General features: G+C 46.9%; 2 protein-coding genes and 1 non-coding gene across 3 annotated transcripts in view; 1 reads left to right on the top strand and 2 right to left on the bottom strand.

Moving 5' to 3' along the window:
* Window positions 1–2,631: 2,631 nt before the first annotated feature.
* MCM6 (minichromosome maintenance complex component 6) lies at window positions 2,632–13,351 on the bottom strand. Its single transcript, XM_075285653.1, has 17 exons — window positions 13,222–13,351; window positions 9,574–9,720; window positions 9,375–9,485; window positions 8,396–8,645; window positions 8,113–8,278; window positions 7,479–7,624; window positions 7,007–7,157; window positions 6,610–6,751; window positions 6,005–6,146; window positions 5,793–5,900; window positions 5,555–5,710; window positions 5,153–5,281; window positions 4,908–5,069; window positions 4,208–4,337; window positions 3,971–4,126; window positions 3,750–3,889; window positions 2,632–2,880 (listed from the first exon to the last, which is right to left on the bottom strand). Exons 1-17 carry the CDS (start codon window positions 13,326–13,328, stop codon window positions 2,758–2,760), a joined length of 2,466 nt encoding a protein of 821 aa, XP_075141754.1. The 5' UTR covers window positions 13,329–13,351; the 3' UTR covers window positions 2,632–2,757.
* Window positions 10,804–10,906, top strand: LOC142217764 (U6 spliceosomal RNA). Its single transcript, XR_012717410.1, has one exon. It is a non-coding gene; the product is annotated as a U6 spliceosomal RNA (small nuclear RNA).
* Window positions 13,352–18,529: 5,178 nt separating the features above from the next.
* The window catches only part of DARS1 (aspartyl-tRNA synthetase 1), a 66,738-nt gene continuing 65,883 nt past the window's right edge, over window positions 18,530–19,384 (bottom strand). Inside the window, exons 17-18 of the mRNA XM_075284554.1 lie at window positions 19,055–19,126; window positions 18,530–18,976 (exon numbers count right to left, since the gene is read on the bottom strand). Of these exons, the coding sequence (XP_075140655.1) occupies window positions 18,885–18,976; window positions 19,055–19,126 (164 nt within the window). The 3' untranslated portion in view covers window positions 18,530–18,884. The remainder of the gene's footprint in view (window positions 18,977–19,054; window positions 19,127–19,384) is intronic.

Raw genomic sequence — 19,384 nt, 5'->3', positions numbered from 1 at the left:
GTCCTAGAACTAGGGAAGTAACACGACTGCAGGATCAGACTACACCGGGTTTAGTTGTAGTCTCTAACCATGGAACCAGGCGAGAGGTATTATGCTCCAAGCACAGGTACTAGGAAGAAGCAGAGGCTCGTGCGGTATAGAAACATCTAAGTGATGAAGAAGTCGCAGCGCTCGTGGGAAGATCAGCCATCGATCTAACTAGAGATGAGCGAGTACTGTTCGGATCAGCCAATCCGAACAGCACGCTCCATAGAAATGAATGGATGCACCTGGTACTTCTGCTTTGACAGCGGCTGGCCACTTAACCCCCCGCGTGCCGGCTACGTCCATTCATTTCTATGCGAGCGCGCTGTTGGGATCAGCTGATCCCAACAGTATTCGCTCATCTCTAGCTCTAACTCCTTCCTACAGCAGCCGTTTCGCACTCGCTTTCCAGAAGCCGTGACTTTCTCATTTCTTCAATACGAGGTTTAGAACTTCAGGCTAGAAAAACGGCACTTGCGTCATTTTCTTATGGGCTTTGTTTTTATGGTCTTCACCGAGTAGCCGGAATAACGTCAGAAATGCGCGAGTACTATTCGAAACGGCCCATAAGAATGAATGAAAGCAGCGGGCCTCTTAACCCCCTGTGTGCCGGCTGCGTCCATTCATTCTTATGGGTGCGTGCTATTCGAAACAGGAGTTTCGAATAGTACTCGCTAATATCTAATTTGTTAACCGATATTGTGTGGGTTATGATGGCAACAATACCAAAATGTATGCAATTCTTGTCACCTTAAAAATCCGTAAGTTTGAAAGAAAATTCATTCTTGACTCCTCCGTATTCTGACTATTTCTATTTATGGGGCGGTGTTGCGGTCCAGTTGTACGTCCCATTTTATGGAAAGTGATTTTTTTTTTGAGAAGTGAAAGCCACTTTTTCCCTGCTGTTGGACTCACTGTACTGATTTTTCTTTCTTTTTTGTATAGGTTTGTAGTTCATCCAGGGGTGCCTAAATGTTTTTATGATCTGGAGAAGTCTCGATATTTAGCTAGGACAGGCCATCGTGGACAAGTGACAGCACCTATGAGAGTTCAGAGGAGGAGGAAGAGGAAAAAAGGTAAGGGGGGGGGGATGGAGTATATTAAGGGATTAAATGTCTGATGGGAGTCTCTTATTGTGGGCATTACTACCAAGTCCCCGCTGTATTCACACACAGCAGCCATTTTGTACATTTTTGCTTTTATTTTGTCTACTTATCTTTTAGAAAATCCACTATAAGATGAGCGCCGCCATGTTGCTGCTATTGGTAGTGCTTACTGCATCATATGAATTCACACTTGGGGTCTGTTCACTTGGTTGACTCCTGCCTCAGATTCATCTCCATTTTCTGCCCCAGCTTTCATTGAAGATTAGGGCTGATCAGCGAGTGTCTCATGTTGCAGGTTCTGGGGCTGATCAGCTGCTGAATCCACGGCAGGATTATTTCAGTGTCCTGCTTCGACTTCTGCCTCCCATTTTATAGGTTCGGGTGGAATCTGCATCAAAATTAATGCCAAATTCCCTTGTATGAACATATCCTTATGGTTGTCAGTAAGGCCCTTTCATGTCCTCATATCAGCGTTATTATACTATACCACTAGGAAGCCAACAGTACATGGAATTCAGCTGTACGGATAGATCGGCCATTACTTACAGCACCAATATCGGCTCTGCCATTAGAGAGGCGATCCTTACGGCTCAGCATCATTACCGAAACTAACGGCATTAATATCTCTAGCACCCGGGCACGTACTGGAGAAACTGACAATACCCCAAGTTCAGCTCACTGTCTGCTGTCTAGTAGTATAGAATACCGCCCATCTCTGAGGACACGAAAAATAAGCAGAGAAGAAAAAACCTCAAACACAAAGACTTATACAATGAACGTGTAATACATTGTGTCACATCTACAGCACTTATTGTAAGCAGTATAACATGACCAGACGCGTCACATACAGAATGGACATCCAAGTAAAAAAATGTGACAATGTAATGCCACTAAATAAAAGGCAACAAGACGCTTCAAAGTGACCTTAAAAATGAGGCATAAAATGACTATATTACATACAGAGTCACACAGTGGAATCAAAGAAGGAAAGTGGAATATTCAAGGAGACATCTAGGACGACACATGAGCAGGACGAGTCCTAGGACAAGTTCCCATAGAATTGGAACAGGATTTTGGTGCAGCAAATCTGCACAATTTTACGTGGCAGCAAAGCTGATGAAATTTTAAAAAAAAAAATCTCATTTACACTGCAGGAGAAATTGACCTGTTGTGTGGAATTTGGCAGCGATAAATGAATATTTTCAATCGCAGATTTACATGAGTCTCAGCCCTGGTCATCAAGGCAAAACCCCATAAACCAATTTATTACATTTTCAACTAAAAGTAATAAGAAAAAAATTTCTTTAGCATTGCCTTGTACAGCACCGCTGTAATAGAGGTTACTCCAGGACTTGCACACTCTTCACACCAAACACCGGTGTTACCACCTTTTAGGACGTCCTAGACGATGGCGGCCACAATAAAACCAACATGGAATATTCTTTCAAAGCTTTGGCCACTGCTGAAATGCAGACAAGGGAGAGTTTACCTAAAACCTGCCCCCAGCGTCATGCCTAAAAACCTAATAAAATGTAATGTTCATTCCAAAAAGGAAATCCCAAAATGTAAGATCTGAAGATAAAAGTTCTAAAAGTCTTTAGATGGAAAGCGAGAGTCCAAACGTCCATTAGTCCTCCAGTATGTAGTTGGGGTTGACAACCAAGTAGGGGTCCTCATCCTTTGTGGCGGCGGCGTCCTCCTCTCCGGAGCCCTTCAGGCCGGTCTGAGACAATTCTATCAGGATTTGATCCTGGAAATTTAAAAAAGGTTGAAAATCTGGTTTAGGCTGCGTTTACACGTAGTAAAGTGGAGCGCAATCTGGCACGTATACGGCATGTCAGCAGAATGCGCGCTCAAAAAGATCCCATTCATTTCAATGGGAGTTACGAGCAAATACGCCGCATTATTTTGCGCCCGTGATTTTACAAAATCACAGGCACAAAATGACGCAGCATATACACTCGTAACTCCCATTGGAATCAATGGGATCTTTTTGAGCACTCAAACACTGACACGCCGTATACGTACCAGATCACGCTCAATTTTACATCGTGTGAACGCACCCTTAAGACATGGAACACATTTTATTCCTCCTCCATTAATACTGCGGCTTAAGGTTGCTAAAAACCAGTTCAGGATGGGATAGTCTCTGAATCAGGGAAATATCCAAACCCAGGAAAGCAAGATAAGACCAGCGCTCACCAAGGACAGGCTGACAATACCCCCTCCTGGGTCCAGATACAACCACTGGTTTGTGGACCGATCCCAGTCAATTATTTTGACTTTGAACAACATCCACGGCTGTCACCACCTAACCATTGCACCCCGATTGGAGATACAAAGTCTTCAGCAGTGTTGTGCCTTATTTAGCACAACTAGGTGGGTGCACTGGCTGTTATTCTTCATATCTTGCACCCCTTGCCCTTTTCTAGCCACTTGATGCTCGCTCAGGTAGCGGCAGCCGAATAGTCACCTACATGTTCCTGCCAGGCCTTGCACAATTCTATGTTATAATACTGTGCTCAGTGACAGCCACTATATAACCTACGCACTCCGATTACATGACCTTGCTCAGGAATCTTATCTGTACAAGAGCATTACATAACAAGGACTACTCACATAATGGACGAGCCGGTGAATCACTTTCTCGATGATTTGCTTGCGGTTCATGAGTTCTTCTTCAGAGTCTATCTCGGATTCGATCTCCTTCAGGTACCAGTTAATAAGATCACTTCGCTTCTGGGAAGATTCATCCTCATCTGTGCAGAGCAGACAAGGCATTAGTCTCGGACCATCTTTGCAGCCAGATGAATACATATCGGAGGAGGAGGATTACTCACCTTCCATCTTTCTCAGCTGCAAAACCAGCAGGTTGGAGATTCGCTTGTATTCAGTAAAGCTGAGGCGCAGGGAAGGTTTAGATGCCGTCTCCTTAGGTTCGCTGTCTGCCCGGCCATTGATTCCATTGACATGACCGTTGGGTACTCCGGAATCGCCTAAAAACACAGAAAGCAATGACTATACTGTAGAGCCGCTCACAGGTCAACTCCAGGAGAAGCCAAGGGACCGGATCTCACCATTCACTTCCTCCTGCGACTCCTCCACTTCCATTTCTTCGTCCTGATCCAAGTTCACATCTGGAGTCTCTACTCGGATAATAGACTTGTTCAGTAACCGGAAAGCTTCCTTCACGTGTTTTGGATGTACCTTGATGTAAAAAGAGCACATTAGGACTTGTATATGTTCCTCCAGTTACATACTAAGCACATTATTGGAATAGTGTGCTGAAATGGGAGCAACACAAATGATAGGATAGGGGGAAGGGTCGATTCCCAAAACCCCCAGGTCCTGTGCCATCCCTCCCTATGAATGGAGCATCAGTTTGGCAAGTTCACTCAGCTCCATAGATCTCAAAAAGTAGAGCAAAGCACTTAATAGGGGGGGAATTTACTGACATAGGTACAACCACAAAAATGAGACATGGCCCCAATTTGTGCCAAAGATGCGCCACTTGTTGTTTCTGCACATCTCTGTCACTTTGTAAGGTGACTAGAGCAGGGCAGGGATTGAGGTAAGTTGGGGCTACACCTCCGACCGCCATATTTACTATAACTCACACTGGAAGACTGATGCAAGAGCCGAAATCTATGCCAGCACCAGAGCGCTGGTGGGTGGGGGTGCGAGTGCATGAAGGGCACCATTGCACCAATTCGTGTAGGGGAACCTACAGGCCATATAGGAAGGATTTACCCTGCTAGAAATACAAAGTATCCTCACCTCGTCACTGCAGTGCATTCTGGCCATGGCCTCAGACAGACGGATCATGCTCTCCAGCTGTCGGACTGTAATCCTCCATGCGGATTTGGTGACGCCGGACCCATCCCTCTGACGCAGGCGCTTATACTGTTCTACTATGAAATTCTCAGAATCTTTGGAGATCTGTCAGAAAGATCAGAGAATCTGGTAAGCAGGGTGCAAAAATAAAATGTGACAAGGAAGCGATTCAGTTATTGGGAAATTACTTTGGGCTTGAACTGTCGAGCAAACAGCAGATATCTGCGGACTTCATCCAGGGTGTAGACTCTGTCGATAGACTCTTCGATCCTAGCGTGGAGATCCACAATACGTCGAGCAATGGCGTAGTCCGTGACCTGTAAAATACCACAATATTGGAGCACAAAGTGGTTTGCCATCCATGGACGCTACTAGCACAGACGGGTTAGCGCTTTAAGCTCTGGACAATAAGACCTGTATAACAATTACTGTGTTTTAAACCAATATTCTTAACATATCTGCTTGCCATTTTGCTCGCTTGCATTCACTGAAAGCAAGGAGAGATCTTGACAATGGTGAGGAATCGACAAAGAATATTAGAAAGTTGCCTTAAATTGGAAAATACTAAATAGCAAAATAGGATTCATTACCTCATTACATTCGTCAACCAGGATGAAGAAAAGATCAAATCTGGACATGATGGGGGCAGACAGGTTCACGTTTTGTTTCAGGGACTTTGACCTGTCGTAACGACCTCCGACGGGATTTGCAGCAGCCAAGATGGATGTCCTTGCGTTCAGAGTAGCCTGGTGTACAAGAGGAACGGGTCAGAGCAGTCATCTACAGCTTGTACTAATGGCTGCATGACCCGCAGATCAGGATGCTTACCTTCACACCAGCTTTGGTGATGGAAATGGTTTGCTGTTCCATGGCTTCGTGAATTGCAACTTGGTCCTTGAGGTCCATCTTGTCAAACTCATCAATACAACATACACCCTGAAAAAGTAACAACCCAGGTCAGCGCGTGTGAGAAATACAGAAGCCCGGATAGGATCTCTGCATGGACGAGTGACAGAAAGAAGCCAATGCAAAACACTCACATTATCAGCCAACATCAACGCTCCAGCCTCAATCACAAACTCGTGCGATTCCTCGTCTTTCACGACAGCTGCAGTCAGACCGGCGGCAGTGGAAGCCTTCCCGCTGGTGTACACCGCCCGGGGACTGAACTCCTCCACGTGCCTGCAGAAACAGCCAGAGAAATCCATTACATATAAACAATCCTGGTCCAGAACCCAACTGAACAGCAAAAAAATAACCAGTCCCTTCCAACGGGATCCATGATGCCAGAGATTATAGGCCCAGTCACCTTGACCTCTCCTATAATCGGTGTTGTCCTATGTTATATATTGTAAGCGCCATTACATAGCAGACAGTTATCTGCAGCACAAATGACTGGCCAAGGTTCACGCCGGCCTATTATCACTATGTGCTAAGGTGTAAAGGTTAGGAATTTATGGCAGTAAGAGACTCTTACTCCTATAGAAAAGGATAAACACGGGCACCTGTCTATGGGAACATGAGAATCATCATTATATAATCATTCGGAAAACTACGTGACAAAGCCGGCAGCCATATTGTCCCTCAGTGACGTTTACATTGAGGACAACACAAAGGTTATCGGTGATTTCTGAGCAATACTCACTTCAGGAACTGACTCTTGGCTGTACTTGGATCTCCGACAATGCACACGTTAACGTCACCACGCAGCGATGTGCCCTCCATGGTGGTCTTTGGGACACCGCCAAACAGCATAAGTAAGATGCCCCTCTTCACCTCATCATTACCTGCACCGGGGATAGAAGGAATAGGATTGAAGAGATTATCTAGATCTTATTAGCAGACGTCGCAGAGTTAACCTGAACTTATGCAACTGGTTAAAGTGTTGCATTGAGAACTTATCAAAGACAACAAATACCATTAATGTTTTTTTTTCTAATGACTTTACATTGGGTTTTATGGTATTATGCAACAGCTGGGTGACGTGCATGCTACATCTGTGTATACAGTTATATAATGTCCACTAGGAGGGACTCGCTCACCATGCACAGTAGGGAAGAGGCTGGTGCACAGGTTGTGGTAGAGGTTTTTGTCTTGGCTCATCTCAAACACCTTCTCCCATTCCTTAGCAGACATCTGGTTCTTGATGCTCTCGGCAGTCATGTCTTCTTCATGAAGGTCTTTGCCGCCGAACTGAAAAAAAAAAAAAATCGGATGAATGAGCACTAGACTATAACGGCCTGACTCTACAGAACAGCTCAGGCCTCATTCCATGCACGTAGGTGTAGCTTCGTATATCAGCCACTATTTGCAATAGTTTTGTCTTCCCACTAGGCAATGACAAAATCAAGAGAACGTTGCTGGCAATGACTAGCTTTCAGGTTCACATCCCAGCACTAGAATATGAACAGATAAGGCAGTGAGGCCACGCTGTAGCCCCTTCACCGTTCCTCCTTGCACCGCTCTAATGTACTAGAAGAAACCATTGTCCGCCCTCGACCTTGTGTTACTCACCCTGGGATTTGTAGGAGCAACATAGCAAGCAAGAAAGACGAGTCTGTAGGACAAGTCTCTGACTCCAAGGGCTTTGAGACCACGGACTCCTTCAGCTTCGTAGCCCTCAGCTCCTCCAACTCGGGAGCTGGTCTCAGCACGGACACCTGGGAGGAACACAAATGGTTATTCTTACAATTCTCTCTCTGAAGACAATCCTGTACCCATCATTTAATATATAGGTGTATAACAATATATGATAAACCGGTATGTTTAATTCATGACTTTGTATAGGCCATCGATTTAAGATCAGCGGAGATCCGACCCCCTGCAGATCAGCTATTTAGCAGATCCCAAGAGGAAGAAGCTTCACCGTTCATGTGACATTACGTTCAGCGGTCACATGGCCTGTAAGCAGCCAAATCCAAGTCAGGATAATGAGCTGAGCTGCAATACTGAACATAGCCAGTGTGTGGCACTGTGCTTGGTATGTACTGAACAGAATGTGGCGTTCACCTGAACCCAAGTCCCATAACCATAGTCCTCATGAGCAACAGTCATGGGATTCTGATACAGCAGCGATAATATGCATGCTATATATATCGCATTATCACTAGTTGTTATATCTTTACAGATAGCCTGCAAACCCAAGTACCTGGAGTAGCAAGCTGAGACACATCGGGGACAACAATAAGACACCCTGTAAAGTCACATCGGTCTCCGGCCTGACACGACTCCACCGCCTCTGCACGTAAAATTATTTCAACGCTGCGTGGAATACTGCCACGTGGGAGCTCGGCCTGTGTCTCCTGGATACGAACCTGCAAATACAAGGTAAAAGCAATACAGGAGTCAGGAGCCGTGCCACACTATACAGTATAATACATCACAGCAGGTAAACTATCTCCCACAGGAATTCTGTCACGTATTTAACTTGCCTTTTGGAAATCCACAAATCTGGATTTGTTGGTGTCCAGCATGAACCTCCTCCTGTTGGCGCACACTGGGTTCCTGCAGATACTGGGCTGCGTGTACTTGAACTGCTGCTCCACATCTTTGACCAGAGTCTGACAATCCAGACACATGAAGGTGCCGCTGACCAGCTCTGGGTGCACAGGGTGAGTCCGCACCACCTGACCGCTGATCCTCATCAGGGAGCCAATGCGAGGCGTGGTCAGCTCTCTGATCCTGCAAGAATATTAACAATCAGAAGATATTTTAGCGTAATATACAGATTTTCTGATGGATTAACCAATGTGGCTGCAAACTAGAGGCAACTACAAAGTCACATAGAAAAGCAAAACTAGATCAGTAACCAGGTGGCATCTATCCATGCACACCACACGGGGTCTATCACGATCAAAATGTTTCACAAAATCAATAACAGTGCCATGTGGGTGTCTAATGGGGCAAAAAGACACAAGGTCACAAACCAAGGATGCAATACAGAGATGAACATTTATGGATATGCAAACTGGCAAGTGCACCAGGGCAGCCGAGTTACCTACAGCCACAAGTGCCCCGGCTCTGCAAGAAGATGCAAGTGACAATTTCAACCTCTGAATCTGGTCCATCCCTGATGTACTTGTAAGCGGATTTGCAAATCCATAAAAACTTTGTTCTCTCTGCGTTGCTTTAACATTTTGGTCACAAGCGGACGTCTCTGCTCCTATAAAGCCTGTACACGTACCGTACAAAGTATTATTATTGGTTTTGTTGTGATCCTGAAACTCCATTTAAAAGGACCAAACAAGACACAAACATTTTTGCAGCCCCATTCCCTGCACATCATTCGCTGGGCTGCTTCCTCCGATGCAACCACAGACAAGTCAATCCTATAGCAAGTGCACGACCAAGATCTGTAATAAATGGAGACCCTGCATGAAGTGGAAAAAAGAAGAGCTAATAATCCCTTACTTGTGTCTGGTTGGAAGATCTTGGAAGGCCAGATAGAACTCCTTGTTCTGGGGAACATTGCCGTGGTCTCTTGCGAAAGCTCTGACTGCTCTGCACAGGTACGGGTAGACCCTAGAAAGGAAGGAGTCAGGATGAATGACTGTTCCAGTGCACACGTCCTCAGGAGATGGACGCCCATCATCACCATCCTCCGCCTTACCTGTAGAACTCCTCCTGGACTGTGGTGGCCAGCTGCTGGTTGTATTGCTCCAGGTCCTGGAAGCTGACCAGCAGGGTGTTCCTCTCCGGACGGATCAGCTCCTCGGCGTCGCTCTTGTACTTCAATTCTCCATCAGCATTCTGATATCTGAAGATTACAGAGGAGGCGGAATCAGATTAATGTAATTTATAGACATGGCTGAGCTAAGGAGGGGGGACATATGACTAAAGGGCTGTGCAGAAATCCATGTACCTATCTAACATGAATTATGGATACTCCAGTCACAGAAACTTCTGCAATGGTAATGCAACATGTGAACATCTCCAGAATATGTTTAGGATCTGTCTTACAGCTGCAAATCTCATCCTGACTGCAGGTTCTATGGACCTTAATTTACAGTATAGCAAGTAACAGAAGATCAGGCCGTGACAGCTACAAGTGCACTGCAGCACATCAGAGCTCCGTGAACGAAGCCTTTGGGTGTCTTGTAAAATCTCCAAGTCAATCTGCACAATGAGTGACATAATGCAGTCTGACGCTAGGTCCACACCAGCACTGGGCTCTCACCCCGTCATAGGACCTGAACGACAGAGAGTCGGCCCGCTTTAACAACGGTTACACACGGACCACCAAGACTATAACGCAGGGGTAGGGAACGTACGGCTCTCCAGCTGTTGCAAAACTACAACTCCCAGCATGCATACTGGCTCTGCTGTTCTGGGAACTCCCATGGAAGTGAATGGAGCATGCTGGGAGTTGTAGTTTCACAGCAGCTGGAGAGCCTAAGGTTCCCTACCCCTGCTATAACGGGATCTGTCTCCCTTTCAAACAAAGTGGTGGAGAGAAAACGCCTCCGAGCAGGACTTCTCTCCGCCAATTTTCTACGACAATCTCCATTGCTCCAAAGCTAAAGCAAACAATGCAGCAGGAAAAAAAAAAACCTTGCTGTGTTTTATAGAACCAGGAGAAGAGCTATAAAAAAAAAAAAAAAACACTGGGGGGGGGGGGTGTTCTTTTGCATGGTTTTCAGCTGCTTTTCATTGTGTGTGGCCTTAAGGTCAAGACCCCACATGGTGCAAATGATTTGGAAAAATACCTAGTGAATCCCACTGACACTCAACACGGAAAATATAAGCGCAGCAGACACGCTGTAACGTCTAGAACAGTCAGCGTTTCGGGAATCGCAGCCTGTCAATTATACCTACAGAAACGCTGGCGGCTTGTGCTCGCTTCGGCAGCCCGTATACTAAAAATAAATATATTGGAACAATAGAGATTAGCACGGCACCTGCACAAGGATGACACACACATTCATGAAACGTTCCATAAAACAAAACAAAAACCCCACACCGGCGGCTTCCCTATAGGTATAATGGAAGTAGAAAGTCCACGGGTTTTTTTTTTTTCCTTTTCAGTGATTTTCTCAGGGATTCTTTCTAAACTGAATGTTTGGGGTCTGGGCAGGTTCTGACCCCCCAGGTCATGTGATTGGGGCTGGGCAGGTTCTGACCCCCAGGTCACGTGATTGGGCAGTTCCTGCACTACATGTGACAGCTCACACTTATCAGGCGAAGGTTTACACCTGCACCAGATGTCTGTCTGGGGAGATCCAACCAAAAACACTTGAAGAAGAAGTGCCACAGCCCAAATTTTTGTCTGACAAGCAGTAAGTCCTCATCTGTGCCACAAATTCCGTTCTTCTGGTCTGTCTGATGATGGAAATGACAGCAGACACAGACAGATCCCAGGTGGCCTCTGATTTAATAATGCATTTGTTTTTGGATTAGTAATTTCTGATGGATGTACACCAGACCCCCAGCACAGATACTGCCTGATGTGGCCTGTCTGTTCTGGTCCATCAAAAGACCACTTGGGTGCATTCACACCGAGTAAACGCTGACTGATACTGAACGTTAAAACACTTCAGAATCAGCGCGTACAAAGCAGATCCCATTCATTTCAATGGGGAGCGCTCGTATGCCGGCTCCCATTGAAATGAATGCGATCAGCTTTGTACGCGCTGATTCTGAATGTGTTTTACGTGGACACTGATGGGCAGGACGGAGCGGTTTTCCATTGTTCAGGCTAACGGACAGTGGCGTAATAACCGGGGAAGCAGCGGAGGCAGCTGCCACAGGGCCCGGGACATTAGGGGGCCCGGTGACAGCCGCTAGCACTGCATTTTTTTTTAATAGGCTGTTACCGGCTGGAGTTACTCCAGCCAATAACGGACCCTACTTACTTACTGATCCTGACGTCATTGAAGATAGCGGGGAGCGCAGGGATATGTAAGTAATAGTGTTTAGGTTTGTATCCCCCTCTCAGTCTCTGATTATTATACTCTGGGGTCTGAAAAGACCCCAGAGTATAGTAATTGCTAATGGGTGTCCACAATGGGGCATAATACTGTGCGCAGGGGCCACAATGGGGCATAATACTGTGCGCAGGGGCCACTATGGGGCATAATACTGTGCGCAGGGGCCACTATGGGGCATAATACTGTGCGCAGGGGCCACTATGGGGCATAATACTGTGCGCAGGGGCCACTATGGGGCATAATACTGTGCGCAGGGGCCACTATGGGGCATAATACTGTGCGCAGGGGCCACTATGGGGCATAATACTGTGCGCAGGGGCCACTATGGGGCATAATACTGTGCGCAGGGGCCACTATGGGGCATAATACTGTGCGCAGGGGCCACTATGGGGCATAATACTGTGCGCAGGGGCCACTATGGGGCATAATACTGTGCGCAGGGGCCACTATGGGGCATAATACTGTGCGCAGGGGCCACTATGGGGCATAATACTGTGCGCAGGGGCCACTATGGGGCATAACACTGTGCGCAGGGGCCACTATGGGGCATAATACTGTGCGCAGGGGCCACTATGGGGCATATAAGTGCGTGCAGGAATGCGGGGGGGTCGGTCTGGTTCTTCGGCGTCGGTTGGGGGGGGGGGGGGGGGGTGCCTCATGTCAAAGGTTCACCATGGGGCCCCGTGAGTCCTAATTATGTCACTGCTAATGGACCTCGCATCGTCCATGTGACCGCAGCAGAATTAAAGGGGTCATCCAGGATAAACCTTTTTTTTTTTTTTTTTAAATGGCAAGGCCGCGAAAAAACTGAAACCGAGCTTCTCCATTCCAGATGCTCCATTGACTTGTTTTGGAAGTTCCCATCACAAGTGGCCAATCAGCAGCTGAAGTAATTGGGAGGTGACAGGTGACCCAAACAAGTGACGTCCCAATAACTTTACTTCAGCCATAACACATGATGGAATCAGCAGAAGCGGAGAGCTCAGTGAGAGTCTCCGGACCACCAGGAGGGGGCACATTTTTTCCCCTCACTTTTCCCAGTCTCTTTGTACAAAAAAAAGAGGTGATCTAAACAACCCCTTTAAATAGACAGAGCAGCAACCAATCAGATTGCAGCTTCTATAAACCCCATGCAGGAGAGATTATAAAAGCTGTAATTTGATTGGTTGGTATTAGCAATTGCACATCTTATCACCCCATAGGGAGCTGTATGGCTATACAGTATATAGGTAAGAGGCGAGGGCTGGGGTCGGTATATAGAGGGGGATGGCAATATGGAGGCCAGTATACACAGAGGGCCGGGACCAGACTTCGCCTCCCGGGACACTCACTCCTCCAAGAAGTCCTGGAACAGTTTCTGGCACTTCTCCGCCACCTCGTCCTTCACCAGCTGGGCAGCAGCGGCCGCGGCGGTCACGTTGGGCTCGTTCACGTCCATTCTCCGCTTCTCTTTCGAGTCTCTGTTTCACTGACGGGACAACGCTGGAGTTTCGCGCCAGTCCTCGACCCCACGTGAGCAGTTTCGCGCCAGTGTCAGCCAATGGTAACCGAGGGGTGGAGCAGGTTTTCGCGCCACTGAGGAAGGAGGCGTGGTCTGTGACGTGTGAGCCGCTAACTCTTCACTGGCTGAGCAGAATTAGTCTGACGTGCAGGCGGGAGAGCGCCAGCTAGTGGTGGAGGACTGGAAGGCAGCACGTGAGCAGGTTCTCTAATAAGGGACTAGTCGGTAGTAAACTTGTGGTAAAAGCTGTGACATCCCTATGAAGCTGCCCCCTATGGGGTAAAACTGTATTGTGGGGGGACAAAGCGCAGGCGAAACGTGTTAAATAAACGTGTGGTAAACCGCAATGATGGCGTCATTACAAACTGCGTATCATCCCGCAAAAACTCAGCCCTCATAGGGCCACAGCACCAGAAAAAAATATAACTTGTTACAATGTGACGACAAAACCGCCAAAATGGCCGCAGCAGGGAAGGAATGTATATGCGGTGCGAGCAGATATCAGCGGACACCCCAGGGGGACAAGACACCAGAACTGACCCCCCTCCCCAATCATAGGCGCTAGTGGGAACATAATAGGGAACTTGGAGCAGCCAGTGTACCCCGCACAGCTTATATACTCCGCTCTGCAGTCACATCATTGAGGCGCTCTACATCCCTTAATAAATTACTTGAGGGGTGCAGTTCTCAAAATGGGGTCACTCCTTACGGGATTCTACTTTATTGGCACCTCAGGGGCTCTGCAAACACGGCATCCAAACATCTAAACCTGCACCCCAAAAGCCGCACAGCGCTCCTTCCCTTCTGCGCCCTGCTCAGTGCCCAAACTGCAGTTTATACTCCACATGTATGACCCTGGTGTACCCGGGATAACGGGCGTAATGTCACATGTGGCACAGCCAGGAGGGAGCGCTATTTGGTATTTAGATTGCTGGTTTTGGACTCCATGTCACATTTGCAGAGACCCTAAAATTGCCCCTACAAAATGGGGCCACTTCTTGGAGAATTCCAGTTTACTGGCACCTCCAGGGCTCTGCAAAAACAACATGGCGTCCAGAAAGTCCCTCTAAATCTGTACCCCAAAAGTTAAAAAGCGCAGTGCTCTTTCCCTCTTAAGCCCTGCTGTGTGCCCAAGCTGCAGTGTACACCCACATAGGTCATTTTTTTGCCCACGGGATAGGCCACTTAATAGTTTTAGGAGTGCAGGTCTCTGATGCCACAAACTGGGCGCAACGCATACCGCCCAACCGTCCTGATTTCCACGGGACATGAAATGAAACCAGGGGCAGAGATGGAGGAGGGGACATGAAATGGAGCAGATAAAGGGGGCACTTAAACTGGGGGACAACTGGAGAGGGCATTAAACTGTGAGAGGAGCTGGAGGGGGACCTGTCTGCCTCTAGTTCCCCCAGTTTAATGTCACCCTTCAGCTACCCCTATGGTTTAATGTCTGCTTCTAGTTGCCCACCGTTTAATGTCCCACTTCATCTGCCATTTATTTATTGCCCCCTCCAACTACCCCCATTGCTAATGTTCCCCTCCAGCTGATCCAGTTTCATGTTTAACCAGGGACACCAGGAGAGGGACCTAATACTGTGGGGCAGTTAGAAGGGAGACATTACAATGTGGGGGCATATAATGTGCGGGTGACTGGAGGAGGATTATACTGTGTCGGGGGAAATGAAAGAGAATGGGCGGAGTCAACATAAAAGTGGGCGGGGGTAAATTTACATTTGTCCCTCTTTGTGTTGTTCAAAAGTTGGACAGTACGGCAACATATTGGGCACCGGAATGGCATATTTATATAAAAATCACATTTTAACTTTGTATATTCATTTTTGGGAAGCACTAATGGGCTCAGAATGATAATACCCCTTGATAAATTCCTTGAGGGGTGTATCCATGCACCCATACAGAAGATTACACCCACATAAGGGGTACTGCCTTGTTCAGGAGTCATTGTGTAACCTGTGGGAGCTGGTTGAAAAATTTGGGGATAAAGTGACGTTTTAGTCATTTTTAATTTTCACATCCCAATTTTAATAAAATCTGTGAAACAGCTGTGGGGTCAGAACGCTCTCTAGACCCCTTGATGAAGGTTGGGGGCACTTTTGGAGGGTTTCCATTGCATTGGTATTTTAGGGATCTGCGCATGATACACTATACCCCCCCCCCAAAGAAAAAAAAATCAAAAAAAAATCCGCTTTTCAGACACCCAGTGTCGCCCCTTCCCTTCTGTGTGCTGCCGTCTGCCCAAACATCAGGTTACACCCACATGTGGGGGATTTCTGTGCGCCTAGCAAACTGTTAGATGTATTTTCTCCTTTAACCCCTTGTGAATGTGTTAATTTTAGGGCTAAATGAATTTTTTTGAATTTTATTGAAAAAAAATGAAGTGTTTAAATTTCATTTCCATATTATTTTAATTTCGTGACTGCTTAAAGGGTTAATAACGTCACACTATATCTAAGTTTGGTATCCCCCGAATCGTACTGACCCATAGAATACAGGGGACATGTCGTCCTGGCGGCGCAGTCAATACGGTAAAAATTAAACCCATAAGAAAGTCGCACGAACGCAGTTTTTCTCCAGTTCCTCTCCATTCTCAATGGTTTCCCAGCATATTGTACATGATAATAAATGGCACCAATATGAAGAATTGTCCCGCAAACATTAAGCCCTCAAAAAAAAAAAAAAAAAAAAATTAAGCTGAGAGCCTTCCTGTGTGACTAATACCAGCCCCCTACCACACTGCTGGCTATAGGGTGCGTGGCCCTTTAAGGGTCAGAGTGTCCGCACACCTATAGAGGAGCCAATGGTCACCCTAATAAGTCACCGATGTCAGTGGCCACCCTATAGGAGGCAGAGAGTCCACAGGAGTCCAGTATAACCGCCATCTCCTGCGCCCACAACCCCCGCCGCTGTATTTCAGACACGTCTAGAGTTGTCAGGATGAAATTGCCTGCTGTATTTATGCCTGCGCCGGGCAGAGAGCCGGAAGCCATCAGGAAGTTTAACGAAAGATGGAGCTGCCGAAACCGATATCATTTAATGTGATTGCTCTGCCGTCACTGGGCGACCCGTCCGTAATAACTTATAACAGCGCAACGCAGAGTGTTAACCCTTCACGTTCGGCCAGGGTTTGTATTAATGGAGTCAACGAAGGTGTTTCTGCCTTCTAAGGAATTGACCGGCGGGGACTGAAGTCATCTCCGAATTGTGGCAGCAGAGCGGTCATGGCGACTCATTGAGGCCTATGGGAGAGTTTTCTGGGCATGCTCTGTGCAGGGAGGGGGCTATGACATCATCTATTGTCAGTAGTGATGTAATGATGGATCAGTCGTGTTAGCTATAGAGGTGTTACCTTCTATTGTAATCCTTTCCGTAATGTAAATGAGGTGACTGCTGCAAAGAAAACCGTTACAGAATTGGCAAGTGTCAGGCTAGTGGCCAGAGTAAAAATAGTAGGGAATATAGTACTTTTTTTAAAAATAAAATCAACAAAAATTTGAAAAAATTTAACATAGGAAACTTTTTTTGTTTGTTTTAGAGAGAGACATTCCCTTCTAATGTTTCCCCCATGTACTACCCACATAACTGGGATTATTAGGGGTGCAGCCGCTGGGACCTCACCCATCCCGACAACAGGCCTGATTTAGGACCCAGCAGACTAAAGGACAAGTTTGATGCCCGGGCATGTGGGGTAGGGGGTCCTCACAGCAGTTTGGCGCCACCACCAGATGTAATGACACGTTGCTTTCTGGGTAATTACATTTTGGTTAACCATTGGTGATGAGGCTGTAGGGGGCGCTCCAGGTCCCTCGTGGTCTGCTCAGCCCGATTCGTACGAGATGCAACTTGGGAAAGACGAGCGAGAAGTTTTACGGCTGAGGACTGTGCCTGGATGACATTGAGATACAGCTCATAAATCTCACTTATCTGGGCGCCGCATGCTACACGGATAACAACTGTATTCCTAATATATGGAGCCATCCTGACAGCGGCGTTACAGGTGCGGCGAGATAGGACGGTTCACGTGTCACCGGACTGAATATACGACTCTGCTACCAGACATATGGAAGGAGAATACAACATTCAAGGACTCCAAGAGGACGACAGAAGGGATCAGCACAACGAACTGGGATTGTGTATCAGGAAAACATGATCGATTTCTTCCAAAAACAGCGCCACTCCTGTTCACAGGTTGCATCTGGTATTGCAGCTCAGTCCCAGTCACTGAGCTACAATACTAGACATGGCCTGTGGACAGATGAAGTTCTGCTTTTGGAAGAAAGCCATCATATGAGCTAGTAAAACTCGGATCCATGCGCTGCTCGACCTGGTTACCAGCAAGAAATCCACCTGCCCCTTGGGGGCGCAATACAACTCCATTCTCTGACATTGGTGGTATTGTGGGGTAACACAGGGATCTTTGGTGTTGTGGCCTAAACCTAATCTTATATAGTCTGTGCAAATATGTCATTCTCCTGCAGCGCCCTCTACAGGGGTAATGTAGTATCACATGCTGGTCATTGAAATCAATGCTCATTCATAATCTACACGAATAGGCCCCCTCTATGTCACCAGCTCTTCTCTCCGGTTATTAGAAGGGGGTGACACATAGAGGGGGCAATTCCTGAGGGGTACTCCTGTTATTACAAGTTATCCCATATCCACAGCATAGGTAATACCTGTCTGATCACTGAGACCTCCACCCTTCAAAAGAATGGGGACCCTGATAACTCACAGCAATTGGAAGACGCCTTTAAAAGCTGTGTGATGCCCCCTGCTGGTGTAGTGTGTGCACAGAGCATGTTATCTGAAACATTTCACAGGAATGGGTTAAAGGGGTTACCCGGGACTATGATATTGAGCTCCACTTTCTCTTCTCATGTGACCAGCATCCACTGGTCACATGACTAGGTTGCAGCTCAGTACCATTCAAATGCAAGGGACTGAGCTGCAATACCAAGCACAGCCACTATACAACGTACGGCGCTGTGCTTGATAAGTGAAGAGGCTGCAGCAATCAATATGATAAGTCCCCTGGCGCCCAATAAAGTTTAGCAGGACCTTCAGTCTCCGTATCGGAGACCCCCATTTACTCCCCTCCCGCCAAGAAGTCATGTGACCTCCGATTGTAATCAATACGTTTATTATCGGCCTGCTATTCCAGTGTTTTGCACTTTCTATTTCTGTCCCGTTATAAAAGATGATTAAGGCGATCGTGAAAACATTAAAATCCTGCAGCAGCGAATGTTAGGAAGTTATTATAGAAAACCCTGCGCTTGGCTCTGCTAGTGTCTATGAGGAGGGGTCAGGTGTCCGGCCCGGAGAGGATTTCTGGCAGGATTAGGGGGCCATTACCTACAGGATACCTAACCCTGTGCGGACCAGGAGGAGATCTATCAGGACTAGCGGCAGCCCGGCGTTACGACATCCAAAGTGCAGAATAAGGGGGTGGTTAGCAGGTGAGTCCGGGGCTGCGGCATCTTATGGGGTGAGTCTCTTGGGGTCACGGGGGAACATGGAGGTTTGACGGACATTGTGCAGGCCCAGGTACAGCATGGTGACACGCTCCAGACCTGAAATACAGGGAGAGAAAGTGATATACTCCGATATACATCAGCCTACGACATAATAATACAACCAGGATTACTTACCAATACCACCACCGGCATGAGGGGGGGCTCCGAAACGGAAGGAGTCAATGTACGCCTTGATTTTCTCCAAGTCTTAAGAAATAGGGAGAAAAAAAATAACATTTTCTAGATTTTATAAAGGTTTGTAGAGCAGAAATATATTGTACACAAGAGTCAGCAATAAGAGGTAACGTAGGTAGATACTATAGTGTGGAATAACAACCCCCCGTATTGTGTATACAGCTCCTGTGCAGGCTCATGTGCTTGCACTGAGTAGTGAAGGAAAACATAAGATGCAGCACAAGGGTCTAATACTTTACCCTACGTGACCATTGTGCTGTACAGTATATG

The sequence above is a fragment of the Leptodactylus fuscus genome, chromosome 8 (genome assembly GCF_031893055.1).
Source record: "Leptodactylus fuscus isolate aLepFus1 chromosome 8, aLepFus1.hap2, whole genome shotgun sequence".
In the NCBI taxonomy this organism is placed as follows: Eukaryota; Metazoa; Chordata; class Amphibia; order Anura; family Leptodactylidae; genus Leptodactylus; species Leptodactylus fuscus.
The sequence above is the reverse complement of the archived record's forward strand: the minus strand, read 5'-3'. Positions and strand labels throughout refer to the sequence as shown.

Coding starts and splice junctions, on each gene's coding strand:
- MCM6 (XM_075285653.1), bottom strand. CDS start 13,328: ATGGACGTGAACGAGCCCAACGTGACCGCCGCGGCCGCTGCTGCCCAG. Junction 6,752..7,006: donor CCTCTTCCCTACTGTGCATG/GTGAGCGAGTCC, acceptor TCCCCGGTGCAG/GTAATGATGAGGTGAAGAGG. Junction 5,282..5,554: donor TGGTTGACGAATGTAATGAG/GTAATGAATCCT, acceptor GGTATTTTACAG/GTCACGGACTACGCCATTGC.